The sequence below is a fragment of the Delphinus delphis genome, chromosome 4 (genome assembly GCF_949987515.2).
Source record: "Delphinus delphis chromosome 4, mDelDel1.2, whole genome shotgun sequence".
Classification (NCBI taxonomy): domain Eukaryota; kingdom Metazoa; phylum Chordata; class Mammalia; order Artiodactyla; family Delphinidae; genus Delphinus; species Delphinus delphis.
The window spans coordinates 65,077,542-65,091,055 of NC_082686.1; the positions used below are offsets into that span (position 1 = coordinate 65,077,542).

Genomic DNA, 13,514 nt, shown 5'->3' on the forward strand with positions numbered 1-13,514 from the left:
GGCTCTAGCTGCGTGGGCTTCAGTAGTTGTGGCACGTAGGTTCAGTAGTCGTGGCACACGGGCTTAGCTGCTCTGCGGCATGAGGGATCTTCCCGGATCAGGGCTTGAACCCATGTCCCCTTCATTGGCAAGCAGATTCTTAACCACTGCGCCACCAGGGAAGTCCCAACACTAGCAACTTTAAACTGGAAAGGGGGAGAAGAAAGGGGAAGAGAAAATGTACGTAGCAGAAGGATGTACTCCAGAACAAAGAATTCAGAGCATATTAACCACAGTCCATGAACAAGGAGTTATATGAATACTTAATTGGCTGGGCATGAGGAGAGAAGGGAGAACTCTAAAACTGCTGATTTCTACTCTAGCTTTATGGGCCCATTGGGTAAAAGAAAAGGCTAAATCACAGGTGACATTAAAATCTCCCAATACTGAGTGGGGGGTGAGGGAGGGATGGATTGGGAGTTGGAGTTAGCAGATGCAAACTATTACATAAAGCATGGATAAATAACAAGGTCCTGTATAACAACTGTATAGCACAGGGAACTATATTCAATATCCTATGAGAAGGATATTTTTATGCATAATAGAGAAGAATATAAAAAAGAATGTGTGTGTATATATATATATATATATATATATATATATATATACACAAACTGAATCACTTTGCTGTACAGCAGAAATTAACACAACATCGTAAATCAACTATGCTTCAATTTAAAAAAAAATCTCCCAGTATTCACTCTTGGTCTTCTGCATCTGTTTATTTACAGCAGAGAAGATTGCTACCAACGTTGGTGAGTGAAAGAAGCAGATGGCACATTTTGATAAGCACCAGTCTTAACCAATTGCAGATAAGATAAATCATAGGCAAGGACAGAACTCTTCTGTGGGAGTTCCATGTGAGCTAAGTGCTTTCTGCACCATGATAATCTGCTGCAGGCATAATTTATATTATCACCAAATAGCTTAATTAGTCCTCCTGTTAACATTCCTACACTATTTCCATTTAACCTGCTTCCTGGGAAATCCTCAGCCCTGCGAAAAAACCCATCGGAACCCAAATCTGACTTCCTTCCACAGACCCAGAGAAAGGTACACATCTTAGAGTAAGCAAAGAGAAAAAGAAAAATGGGAAGAGAAAGAAAAATAGAAGGAGAGTGTCCAGAACAAGGGCTAGATTTAAATTCGGCAATTATCACAGGGCTTACTCAGCAATGAGAGGGGGCGGGGAGCAAACCGGGAGAGGGCAACCTTCCAGCTCCCTGGGTCAGGCTGTCACTGTGTAGCTTCATTATCCAGCCTGATAAATTGTGAGTTCTTCCCACCATAAGGGTGTAGATAGTTGAGAGCTATCAGGTAGAGACAAAGAACCACCATGTACACATTTCAAATAAAGTTTGTTCAGTCGGTCCAGACGTAAAGGACACCTTGTCCATTGTTCAGTATTACCTCAACCCTGAACCCTAAACAACCGGAAACCAGCTTATCACGAAGCAGGGGCTGAAAGGTCTCAGGCTGTTCCAGAATGAAAATTCTGTGATTGTGGGGTCCCTTTGGGGAATCCTCAGTAAAGCATAGAAGAATCTCTGGGCTGAGTCAGTCATTAGCTTTACGGTTCATCTAGGCAGCCCTGTTTTGTGACAACCTACACCTGCTGGGTTTGATGGTGCTTAAGGGGATCTCCTACATAGCTAATGTTATAAAGTGAAGTGTTTTGAGAATTACTTGTAAATTACTGTTTATTTAACTGGTGAACTTTATTGTCAGAAAGACCATATTTAATAAAAATTTTATATAATTAAAATTAATTAATACTTGAATAAGGTCTGCTGGTTAGTTAATATTATTGCATCAATATAAATTTCCTAACTTTGATAATTGTACTCTGGTTATATAAGACATTAATATTTGGGAAAGCTCGATGAAGGGTATATGGGAATTCTTTGACTATTGTAAAAATTTTTATAAGCTGAAATTACTTCAACGTAAAAAGTTAGAAGAATGTTTTTAAAGCTTTAGAAAGGTAATTCACAGGGCTTGACAACTTATCCATAATTTGTGCTTAGGGGTCTGGACCCAGGAAAAGAGCAACCCTTTAGCCTCTCTCCTTTGCTACCAAAATGATGAAATGCACTGTAGGTCAAATATGAAAGTCTTTGGTACAGTAAATTCCTAAATAAATAGTAATAATTATAAAAAAATAGTAATAATTACAGTCTCATGTGGAGATGCTTCTCTATAAATAAAGGAACAAGTCATTATACTAAATACCCTATCAAATATTCTCCAAGTAGCTTACAAGATGCTTAGAAATTGCTGTCGTGGGAGTAGGAAACAGGGAGTCATTGACAGGTTCTGAGCAAAGCAGGCAAACAACAACAGCAATACTTCAGAAGACTCAACAGGCCCTTAGTGCACAGGATGAAATGGGAAGAGACCGGACTCAGCAAACCCCACTAGGAGTTATTCTAGTAATTTAGGAGTGAATGGTCCTCACTGAATGGGACTGCACGGAAGAAGCACAGAGGAGAGGCATTTTGAAGGACTCATCTGTCTGGGCGGGACTAGACTGGAGGTGGCAGCGGAGAGAAATGAGTCAGTGGTTACTTGAAGATGTCTTGCCAAGATGACTGGGGCAATGCTGGTGTCACTGAGAGACCGATGGAAAATAGAAGGAAGGAGAGACCATACACAGAGCTTGGGCCGCAAACTCCAGTGGGGAAGACGGGCACTGGGGGCTTCGAAACTGGAGGGCTCACTCTCTAAAGAAGGTGGTGCCGCCATGCGGGCTGCTACAACTTGGCATCAGCAGTCCTTGCCATAAGGAAATGCCCTTTCGGTGTGACCAGATCTTCCATTTTTGCAAGAGAAGCCAGAAATCCCGATCTCTTATGTGAAAAATGTTAACTCTTTAATGTTGGCAATTAATTTAAAAAAAATTTAAAGCATGGCATGTACTAAACCAAACACATCTGTGAGCCAGATTTGGCAGGCACGCTATCACTTGTAAGCTCTGACAAAGAGAGAAGGTCAAGGGTCAAAGTTCATAAACTGTCTTGGTGATACATAGGGAGATGAGAGACTGTAAAGGGATTCAGTGACTAAAATACTATACCTAAAGCTTTTTCCAGCCTTCTGAGCTGTATGAATGTCCTTACCCTTCAAGCCTATACATGGATTTGAATTTACCCAGGAAGTTTAATCTAATCCTAAAATGATTAAATAACAAGAATTTGAGTGCTTATTGTGTGCTGAGTACACAGAAGTCAAATTAACTGGAGAAGAAAAACATGCCCTCCTGAACACTTGAGACAAATTATGAAATAACCTGGAAGACTGCTTTCTCCACATTAGGTCAGAATATCAGAGTCACCTTAAATCTGAGACTTCCCCCCCAGATCACTTCCATTTAGCAAACTTTGCAATAACGTCTGTGTGTGCGTTTGTGTGTGTGTGTGTGTGTGTGAGCGCGCGCCCGCGCGTGCTTGAATCTCTAACCAGAAATCTAATTTCCTGAGCAGTGGTTGCAAAGCGGCAGCCTCCTTCCCTCCCTCAGCTTGGGAGGGGACCTGGCAGGGTTGGGGGTACCTGGGCGCCGGAAAGGAGGGTGGAAGGTTGGGAGTGGCCGGCTGAAAACCGCTCCCCGTCAGCTTTCTCCGCTGGAATCCCTGTTTTTGTTTCCGTCATTACTCTTTAAGTGTCTGTGTAGGAGCAGACAGGCACCGAAATAGAAAGTGTCAAAGAGATGATGACAATGACGATAAAAACAAGGCAGGCCACTTTTTTTCAGTCCCACCTAGCCCCCTCCATCCAGAAAGCCAGCGCGCCTCCTCCTGCGGTCTTCAAAGAGCCGTCGGTGGGGCAGGAAGCGGGCGGCTCGGGCTGCGGGTGCTCCTAGGAGAGCGGCGATTTCCTCCCGAGCTGCCCAGTTATCTCCAGAGTCGCAGAACAGCTCTCCGAAGAGCGCGTTCTCTCCCCCACCCCGTCCTCCTCAACCCACCCACCTACTTCCTCCAGCTCCATACACACACCAGCACGGAGCTGCCAAAAATTTCCACCCTCCACCCCCCTCCCTAGCTAACTTCCTTCCAGCATTTCCTGAGCTGGATGATCCTAGGATTTGTAAGACAGGAAAAAAAGGAAGGCGTGAGGGCGGGCGAGAGAGACAGGATGCTTGTTTTTCGTTCTACCAAAGCCGTCTGAAGGCAGGACAGCGCGCGCCGGGCAGAGGACCTACGGCAGCCCCCGGGCTGTCCCCGCGCCCCTGGCCGCCGCCGGCTTCCCCGCGCTCTCGGCCACTCCCGGGCTTCTAGAAGACGGACCGGAGAGCTCGCCCTCCCTCCGAAGCGGAGGAGAACACCCGAAGACACCGCGGGAGCCCGTGAAAGTCCCTGGGACTCCAAGTGAGGAAGTGACACTCCCAGCGCGCCGGCCCGCCGCTGCCAGCTCCACACGGCCTGCGGTACCGCGGCCCTGGAGGAGAGCGCCGTGGATTTCAGGCTCCGCGCCCGCGCCGGGCTCCGCGCCCCGCGGGCTCCATGCGCGCTGCCCCGGGCCCAGGCTCTTCCCCACGCCCATGCGGCCCCCCAGCGCCGCGCCGCAACCACTGATCTAACCTCCCCCGGAGACCATCGCAGGCGCGGTGCCAAGCAGCGGGGAGGGGAAGACGGAGGGGCAACCTCTTTGGGACTAACTCATGAAGAACAAGGGTGCCAAGCAGAAGCTGAAACGAAAGGGAGCCGCCAGCGCCTTTGGCTGTGACCTGACGGAGTATCTGGAAAGCTCAGGACAGGATGGTAAAGTGCCTTCGCCTCCCTCCCCCCCCAACGCCCCACCCCGCTTCTTTTTGTTTGAGAGAGAGAGAGAGAGAGGGACTCTCGTAGGGCGTGTTGCCTTCAATTCCCAAGTTAATGTATTCCAGGCCTGAGCGCTCACTGTGCTTTTTTTTTTTTTAAACATACATGATTCCTAAGGTGCGTAACGCTGCCACCCCGACGTGCAGAGGTTGTGTCAGCCCTTCCGTTTGTGTCACCCAAGCCATTAATGGGCGGTGCGCCGGTGCTGCTACACGTTTAACCGGCCACCTCTGGGGCTTGGGGGTGGGGGGCTTGAGAGGTCCTGTTCCCAAACTTTGGATGTCGGAGGGGAGGGAGGAGGCCTCGATCTGTGGTGTGGTGTTCAGTGGGATTCTCTGGGTACGTAATTATGACCGCCTTAGGTGTCCCTCCCGGGCTCTCCGATTTCATCCGCTCACATCTTTTTTTATTAATGTGCTGGAAGGCGGGGGTGCGGTGGATCCTGGCCGGGGGAGTGGTTGCACAAACATTTTCTGAATTTCTGAACTGATGCCAAATATATAGTAGCTCCCTCCCTCCCCTTCCCAACCCCTCAGACCCTCTACCTCCTCTTGGTTTTCAGATTAGCGTTTGGTGTGTCTGACAAGAAGAGTGTTGTAAAAAGGTCAGAGGGCCTTGATTTTAAAATAGTTTAGGGTCTGTACATGAAAAGGAGAGCCTCTATGTTTTCAAGGTCGGATTGGGGAAAAAAAAGGGAATCCTCCAGGGTAGAGACAACTTATTAAACGTTTGTTGGGGGGGGGGGAGGGCGAAAGAAAACAATCTATAATACAGTACCAGCATTTGAAGTGAGAAGTTTTTAATCAAAGGAAAGTTGAGGAAATTGAGCATTAAATGACTGCTTTTGTTAAGGTTGACTGGCCCTGCACTTACCCGTGACAAAAAGGCCTTGTCTTCAGAAATTTCAGTGAGGGAGAAAAAAGTCCACTATATGGGCCTTGTGTTTATACATAGATAGATACAACAAAGGGGGGAAACTGAAGGGCTAACTGCAGAATAACTCTGCCTCCAGGAAAATAATCTCAAAAACTATTTGATTAGCTCATATCAAATGTGCATCTCAAAGACAGAGCAGTGCTTTTGTTTCTATTTCATTTTTTTAAGGACTTAGCACCACCTAGTAATTTGCAGTGGTGTGATATTCCTGTGGTGTCCTTGAGTTCAGGGGCTGCCATGTCATTAGGACAGATGGCTTAGTATTTTACAGCTTGGGGGACCACAGGTTTCAAAACTGCCTCTTTTGAAACTGGGACACAACTGAGTCAATTCATGTAATCCTCTCCAACAATCTGGAGAGGTAGATTTCAAATAACATCCTTAGGTTGAGATTTTTTGAGTGTGAGAGAACTCCAACTATGCATCTTAATCACTACCCTCAGAAGTTCAGAATGAAATGGTTCTCCTCCACCTGTTTTTGCAGGGGGCCTTCAGGTTCATGTCCATGTTCACTTATGAATGCTCCTGGATACCACCTTTCACCAAGTGGGTGCTCTTCTGGGCCCTCACTCCAAAGCTGAGAGTTGCATGGAGGTGCTTATCAGTCCTGACTCATTCTTACAATGTCACAGATCCTGGGATGAACAAGGAATCCTAGGGTTCTGTGAAGACTCCTCAAAGGCAGCTTTAAACGGTTCCTCTTTCACCTGATTTATATTTTGGGTTTTTATATATGTTTCGTTCAGGAAAAAAAAAGAAAAGGGGCTACTCTTAAAAAAAAAATTGAAACCAGTACCCCGTGCTCTTCCTGCCCTGGGGAGAAGGGAGGGAAGCCGGGAGAGGTAAAGTGACCGGCCTAATGTCATACAGTCAATCATGAGGGACGCAGAGGGCTCTGGCCCACTAGCCTCCTCTCCCCTCCCTGGCATCCTTGTCTAGGCCAACATCCTCCTCTAATGATTTTTTTTCCCGTTAATTGAAAGCAGACAGCCCTGCCCCAGAATCAGCAAACTTTCAAGACTGACATACCTGAATAAAGTTCCTTTGAAACAGAAGGAAATTGACCCACTTAATGATCCACACACCATTATTGTGCCACGTAAGAATTAGGCAGGCATAATAAGCAGCTTATATAAATGAGAATAATTAGGATTTCTTTTTTCCCACATCTAAAACTAGTTAAGCAGTTGTCTCTTATTTTTCTTTTAGTGTAGCATCAATAAATAGAGTCAGTGCTAATGTTTTCTCTAAAACAATGTGTCCTCCTCATGGACTTTTCTGAAACATGTACTAGTTAATAGACAAGGCCTGGACTCTGCCCCCAGGGAGGAAAAACTGACCTGGGTAGTGCCCCTTTGCTCACCACCTTGGAAGTTCAGCCCAGAATCCTGAGGGTGACAAGTCAGCATGGTAACTAGGATCTAGAAGGCTGGGGAGGGCCTCACAAGACTGACATCCCAGTTACTCAGCTTTGGAGGTCAAGGATAAAATGAGGCAGAAAAGTGGATTCAGGTCTGGGAACACAAGGGCAGAAGGAAAGAACAGAGATGTGGGGAATCCAAGAGAACCCATGTGTTTGGGGAGGGAGGGAATTCTCTGAGCTGGGGTACAAGGCAAAGCTGGTGACAATTAGCTGTGCTCAGACCACCTGAACATGAGGAATTTATACCCCCGGACTGAGCACAGAGGAAAAATGTCATCCACTTCTGCCAATTGCTGTAACCCAGTCCTGCTACCTTCAACTGGACAAATCTAATGAGGCAGGGTGACAAATAGGTGTTTAACTTAGCGCAGACGTTGCTCGGGGCCAGTGTTGTTCTTAATCTTTAGGAAGCTGATGAAAAGCAGAAACCTTTCCTTAGAAACACACACACACACACACACCTACACACAAATCGTGTATACAGTTTCTTCAGGCAGCCACACAGATGCCATGTTCAGGCTCTGCTCTTGGTCGTCCCAAGCTGCACGTAGGGTTGATACGAATGGCCAATTTCCCCCTTTTGCTTCTTTGGCCACTTTTCTCCAGGCTGGTGAGATCACCCAAGAATGGCATGAAGTTGCTCCTGGCCAACTTAGCCAGTGTTTCTTTCCCTTCCCCTCCAGCATGGTGGCTGCTGCCCCAACCCCTAGCTCTCCCCCGGGAACCAGAGAACTTTCTCTTCCTGTCTGGAATAGAGGGAGAAGATCATCACTTCCTCACTGCTGATGCTGAAAATAGTACAGCTTTCTTTTTCTTCTTTCTGACCCCTGAATACAAAGACCCTTGCTTGCAGCTGTGTGATGAAAACCACATCATTGTGTCACCTGCAGTTGGGAGGCTGTGGGTGAAGCCCCGTGAGGCCAGAGTGCATCCCAGAGCATTTCCTACCTCTCCCCTCTGAATCAAGTGCTCTGGGTCTTCCCACAGTGCTTGAAAATGCTGGGGTCAGGAGTCAAGGGACCAGTAAGAGAGCATTACAGGAAAGCTATCTTCTGCCTCCGTGCTGGTCCCACTCTAAGGGCTGAGGACTTCCTCACCCTTCCCAACAATCTCTGCCATTTGACTCACTCCCTGGTAAAAAGGGATAATTGTCCATGCAATGGTTTGCCATGATGGTAGCACAATAGAATCACTTGGGGAGCATGAAAAAAAGTTCATGTCCAGGCCCCCTCTCAGAACAATTAAATCAGAATCTCTTGGTGCCCAGGCATGGGTATGTTTTAAAAGCTTCCTAGAGGGCTTCCCTGGTGGCGCAGTGGTTGAGAGTCCATCTGCCGATGCAGGGAATGCAGGTTCGTGCCCCGGTCTGGGAAGATCCCACATGCCGTGGAGCAGCTGGGCCCATGAGCCATGGCCACTGAGCCTGCGTGTCCGGAGCCTGTGCTCCGCAACAGGAGAGGCCACAACAGTGAGAGGCCCGCGTACCGCAAAAAAAAAAAAAAAAAAAAAAAAAAAAAAAGCTTCCTAGATGATTCTGGAATGCAGGAAGAGTTGAGAACCACTGCTTATAGTGCAGGGGTTTACAGATCATTTTCTCCCTGGATAAGCAGCCTTGACTATTCAGAATGTACCCTCTGAATGTTTGATAAGAACCTTATTCCTGAAGGTTTTTTTCTAGTTCTTATCAGGTTGAAAAGAAAAAATATATATGTATTTGAATCGAGGGATTACAAAAGGTTCATAACGAGTAAACACCCATTACAAAATATAATTTTAAGCTTGATGAGAGTAAGACGGCCCCAGCATTTCAAAGAACAAGGATAGGGCAATGGGAACTTTGAGGCATAGCTATTCTACGTTTCTGAAGCTAAGTCATTCTCTCACTTTGTTTATTCGCTTATTTAAGAAACCAGTATAAGGTGCTGTGGAGGTACAGTAGGAGAGAAAGAAACAGGCACTCCAGACTCAAGAAATTTACAGTCTAAGGGATGTGAACAAACTTTCAGAAACCAATGGCTCAATTAAGCTTTGAAGTTAGCTGTCATGACTGAAGGAGAAAATGCAAAAGCTTTTATCTTCAATTAAATAGACAAAAAATCCAAACATAAACAGGAGCAGAGTGTTAGCAAGGAAGGTGAATATTTTCTGTTCACGAGAAGATTTAACATTGAATGGCAGGGGCCTCCTCTTTGGGTTAGTGGTCTCCTTCCCAGCGTCTTGCCTGGCATCGTTTGCACACCTTTCCGAGCTAATTCTTCATCTTTGGGTCTCAGCTGCTGCTGGAAACCTTCCCTGATCCTCCCAAATCAGGTGCCCCCTGCTGGGGGCTCCCATTAAGAGTTCTGGAAGCCTACAGCCTGGGGTAGAATCCTAACTTTGCCTGTTCCCAGCTGAGTGACCCTGGAGCAAGTTACTTACCCGCTCTGGGTCTCACTTTCCTCATTTGTGAATTGAGGATAAGAGGACTGGTGTGAAGAGAAATGAGTTACTATGGGCAAAGCACTTAGCAGAGGGTATGCGTAAGGTAAGCTCTAAATGTAGCTGTTGTTATCATAACACCCTGGACTTGCCCTAGCATAACCACATGCTATCCATGACTGAATGCATGAGGGCTCCGATGAAGCGAGTAAATGATATGGTCAGATGGGTTAATTAAGCACCAAGAGGGACAGGAAGCAGATTAGTTGTCCCGCTGAATGGAGAGTTCACGGAGGGATTTCCCAGAGCCTCTGGGGAGTGGACCATCAGTATACAGTGGTGGGAGAGCAAAATGTCAACCTGAAACTCAAGGGCCCTCAGAAAGATCTGAGAAAGGTACCCAGCCACTCCCGGACCTTCAGGGAACTGAAAGAGAAGTCAGGTCCTGGAGGTGGAGTTTGTGCAGACAGAACAGCCACCTCATGGGCTTGAGTTCAGAGGGGCAGCCCCAGATCTGGGCTCCCACAGTGAAACAGGAAGAACTAAAAGAGGAGGATTAAGGCTTTTAAACCTGGAGCAAGCTGACTGATTGCATGAAGCCAAACTGTAACTGACTCTGCATGGTCTGGTAAACAACCCATCCAGAGGATGGAAACAGCCATTCCGCCTACCCACACCCCTCCCTCCTGCCCAGTCTCCAGACCTCTGCCAGGAGCCCCTTGAGGACAGGCATAGCCTCGCCCTTCTTCCACCCCTACCACCAGCTGCCCAGATGCCTTCCAGCCGCTGGAGGCCCAGGCCTTGGGACTGCTAAGGTAGCCCCAGACCTGCCCTAGAGCCCAGTGGACCATCTGCTGGGGCAGAGGGAAACAAGTTGGAACTGGGAACACATTTTCCCATAGATGATGCTGTACGTGGTGGATAAGCTCCCCAATGCCATCAGAGCGGTAGTTTTTGATACATTCTTTTTATTTCCCCCCTTAATCCATTAGGCATCTGTGGGCTAGCCTGGAAACCTTTTCCTGTGGGAGTGGGGATGAGGGGAGAACACGTTGTAAATTCCAGAAGCTGACTGACCAAGGCAGTTCTGAAGCACTTGCTAGGGACCGATTGTTCCTGGGGGTCACCTCCCTGCAGAAAGTTTCCTGGGATTCCGTGGCAGAGGGTGGGAGAGGAGGACAGGGCTGAGAGGTCCAGGACTCAGTCTGGGGATAAGAAGTGCCCCCCAACTCCTCTTCCATTAGATATTGGAACAAAGTAGTGATAGACCCTCTGGTTGGGACCACCCAGTGCTTATTTCCTCCAGAACAGGCTAGTCAGTGTGAGCTGCCGGGCACCTCCCCGCCTCGCCCCCCACAACCCGCACCTTCTGGGTCTCAGGTCTCCACTTTCCTTGGTCTGGTTCCTTCACCCCAGTCTTGAGGCCCAGGAACATGGCGCTACCAGCTCTTTCGATTTTCTATTTTGTTTTCTTTTTCACTCATTGCTTGCCCTGTATTGAAGCCAAAGTGGCATTTACCCACTTGTCACACTTCAGATTTAATTTTCTTTTTGCTTGCAGGTGCATTCCCACCTGATTTTCTGTTTCTCTCTATGCCCCAACACAAATGTCACCCTTCAGTTTACTAGGTTTTGGTGTTCCTCCCTCAGAGGACTGTCCTTGAGTCCTGATGGAGGTGGAGCCACAGCCTGATGGAACTTTAGGTGTCTAGATAGCAGCCCCCCACCGTCCCGCTAATCTTCCCCCCAGTATGCAATTTTAGGTAAGCCTTAAAATAAGGGACCCCTGAGAAAGCATGATGACTTCAAATCAGAAGAGACAGATACTGGTGCTAGATTTTTTTAAGAGCAGCTTTTGATAGAGAAAGCTGAGAACATTAGGCTGCTAAAGGAAGGGGGAGGAAGGGGGGGGTGTCTTGGAAGGAGAGAAGGGACCCAGAAATGAAAGCTGAGCCCCAAACCACACCTGCTTGTTATTTTTAATTGTAGAGTTACAGTCTGCATTCATTGCTTACTATGTGCCAGTCACTTTATACGTACAAAGTAATATTTTCGAAATCTGTAAGAATTGGGCATTTTTACCCTTTTTACAGAGGAGAAAACTGAGATCCAAGAGGTTAAATCACTTGCCAAGATTGTAGAGATAAGAGAGGCAAGATTTAAATCCAGATCTAGTGTGACTCCCAAAGCCAAGCCTGTCTTAGGCACAAACACAATCTCCCAAAATAGCATATTTCATAATTTGACATTTATGTTACAGTTTTGTCAAAAGAAAAGAGAACTAACCTGCAAAACATAGCCTTTTCTCCCTTGCGTTGTTCTTCCCCCAGCCTAGATGGAGAATAGTAATAATAACAGCTAACGTTTGCATAGCACTTCACCCTCTGTCAGGAGCTTTTCACACACACGTACTCTAACCCCACCTAGTAACTTTCAAGTCCCCTACCTTTTCCTCCCAGGCCCCTCCCTGCCTAGTGCAGCCACAATCCTCCTTCCCTCCTGGAACAGCACTTGCCTTAGAGTCAGAGGCACCCAGTTTGATCCTCATTCTACCTGATATTCTGTTTTCTCACTGGCTTTGTGTTTGCAAGTGGACGCTGAGCTCGGCTAAAGGCGGGTGGCCTTGGGCGGGTGGCCTTGGGCAGCTCATGCAGATTGGGTAGCTCGCTGGCCTCCCTGAGGCTAACACACAGCAGATGATTGATGGACCCTGTTTCCTCCTCAGGAAGCCAGAGTTAGAGCCCTTCTAGGAAGCTCAGGACCTGGGACATTGCTGATATGCTGGAACAGCAGGAATCCAAGATTGTTCAAGGTTCCCCACAAGGGCGCATAGCTACTCCCAGTTAGAAATGGACCCAGGCTTTGCACGGGGTGCCCCAGAAACACTGACTATCCCTAGTGCCTCACCAGTCACTCCTTGGTATGAATCACATTCTTGGCGGGGCTCCAGAACCAACTGAGTTTCTGGGATCGAGTCTCAGGCACTCTTTGTTCTAGTTCAAGCCTGGCTCATGCATACCATGCCCTGGTGCCATGCCCATGGCCTGATGCTGACCCAGTATGCCTCTGGGGGACCCCTCGCCGCCACCCCCCAGAGGGAGAGGGGTGAATGTCACCCTCCCCAAAAGCACCTTATACCAGCTCTTGCTGTTACAGACAGCAGAAAACAGTCTGACATAAAAAGTAGGAGGCTGGCAAACTAAATAAATCTATAGCCTTCGTGAATTGAGCTAATTTGTGTAATTATGCATATTTCTTTCTCTGGCTCTTTTCATGGTTTTATTCAGAAACCATCTTGTATGGGGCTTTCAATTCAATGCAACAAATATTTAATGGGACTCTAATATGCTGGACACTCTGGGGTTTACAAAGATGCTCTCAAGTTGCTCTTGGCCTAGTGGGTTGCGTAAGACAGGAAAATAACCAAAAGAGTACCAAGAATGAAATGAGGGTTCTACAGAAGGTGCGAGCGGGAGATGCTAACATTCAAGGCAACTGAGTGAAAGAGAACTATGAGTGGATTGTTTGTAAGGGGGGAATAAATCAATAAAACAATAAGCATCATCTGACCCGTGAGGAATGACGGAGATATAGAGTGGTTGGTTTCTACAGACAGGAAACCACATGGTTTTGCCTGATGCTTGTAATTGGTCACACCCTCCTGAGCCCCCGGGGAGAAGATGCTTGAACTGTGGGAAAGGTAGTTGACAGTGACTTGTAATGGCCAGGCTTGGAGGGAGGGGACCTCCAAGCCTGCAACCCTTTCGGCTGCACCCTTGGCCGGGGTGACAGAAGCTGTCTTCAGTGGCAGGAGAGTGATCCTACTGTCGGGAGAAGGCACTGTAGCTGATCACAAGTGTGGCAGTTGGTCTGGCTGTGTC

General features: G+C 47.4%; 1 protein-coding gene across 1 annotated transcript in view; it reads left to right on the plus strand.

The window, feature by feature from the left end:
* The first annotated feature begins 4,123 nt into the window (after window positions 1-4,123).
* The window catches only part of ARHGAP31 (Rho GTPase activating protein 31), a 112,947-nt gene continuing 103,556 nt past the window's right edge, over window positions 4,124-13,514 (plus strand). The window contains exon 1 of the mRNA XM_060010695.2: window positions 4,124-4,796. Within this exon, the coding sequence (XP_059866678.1) occupies window positions 4,697-4,796 (100 nt within the window). The 5' untranslated portion in view covers window positions 4,124-4,696. The remainder of the gene's footprint in view (window positions 4,797-13,514) is intronic.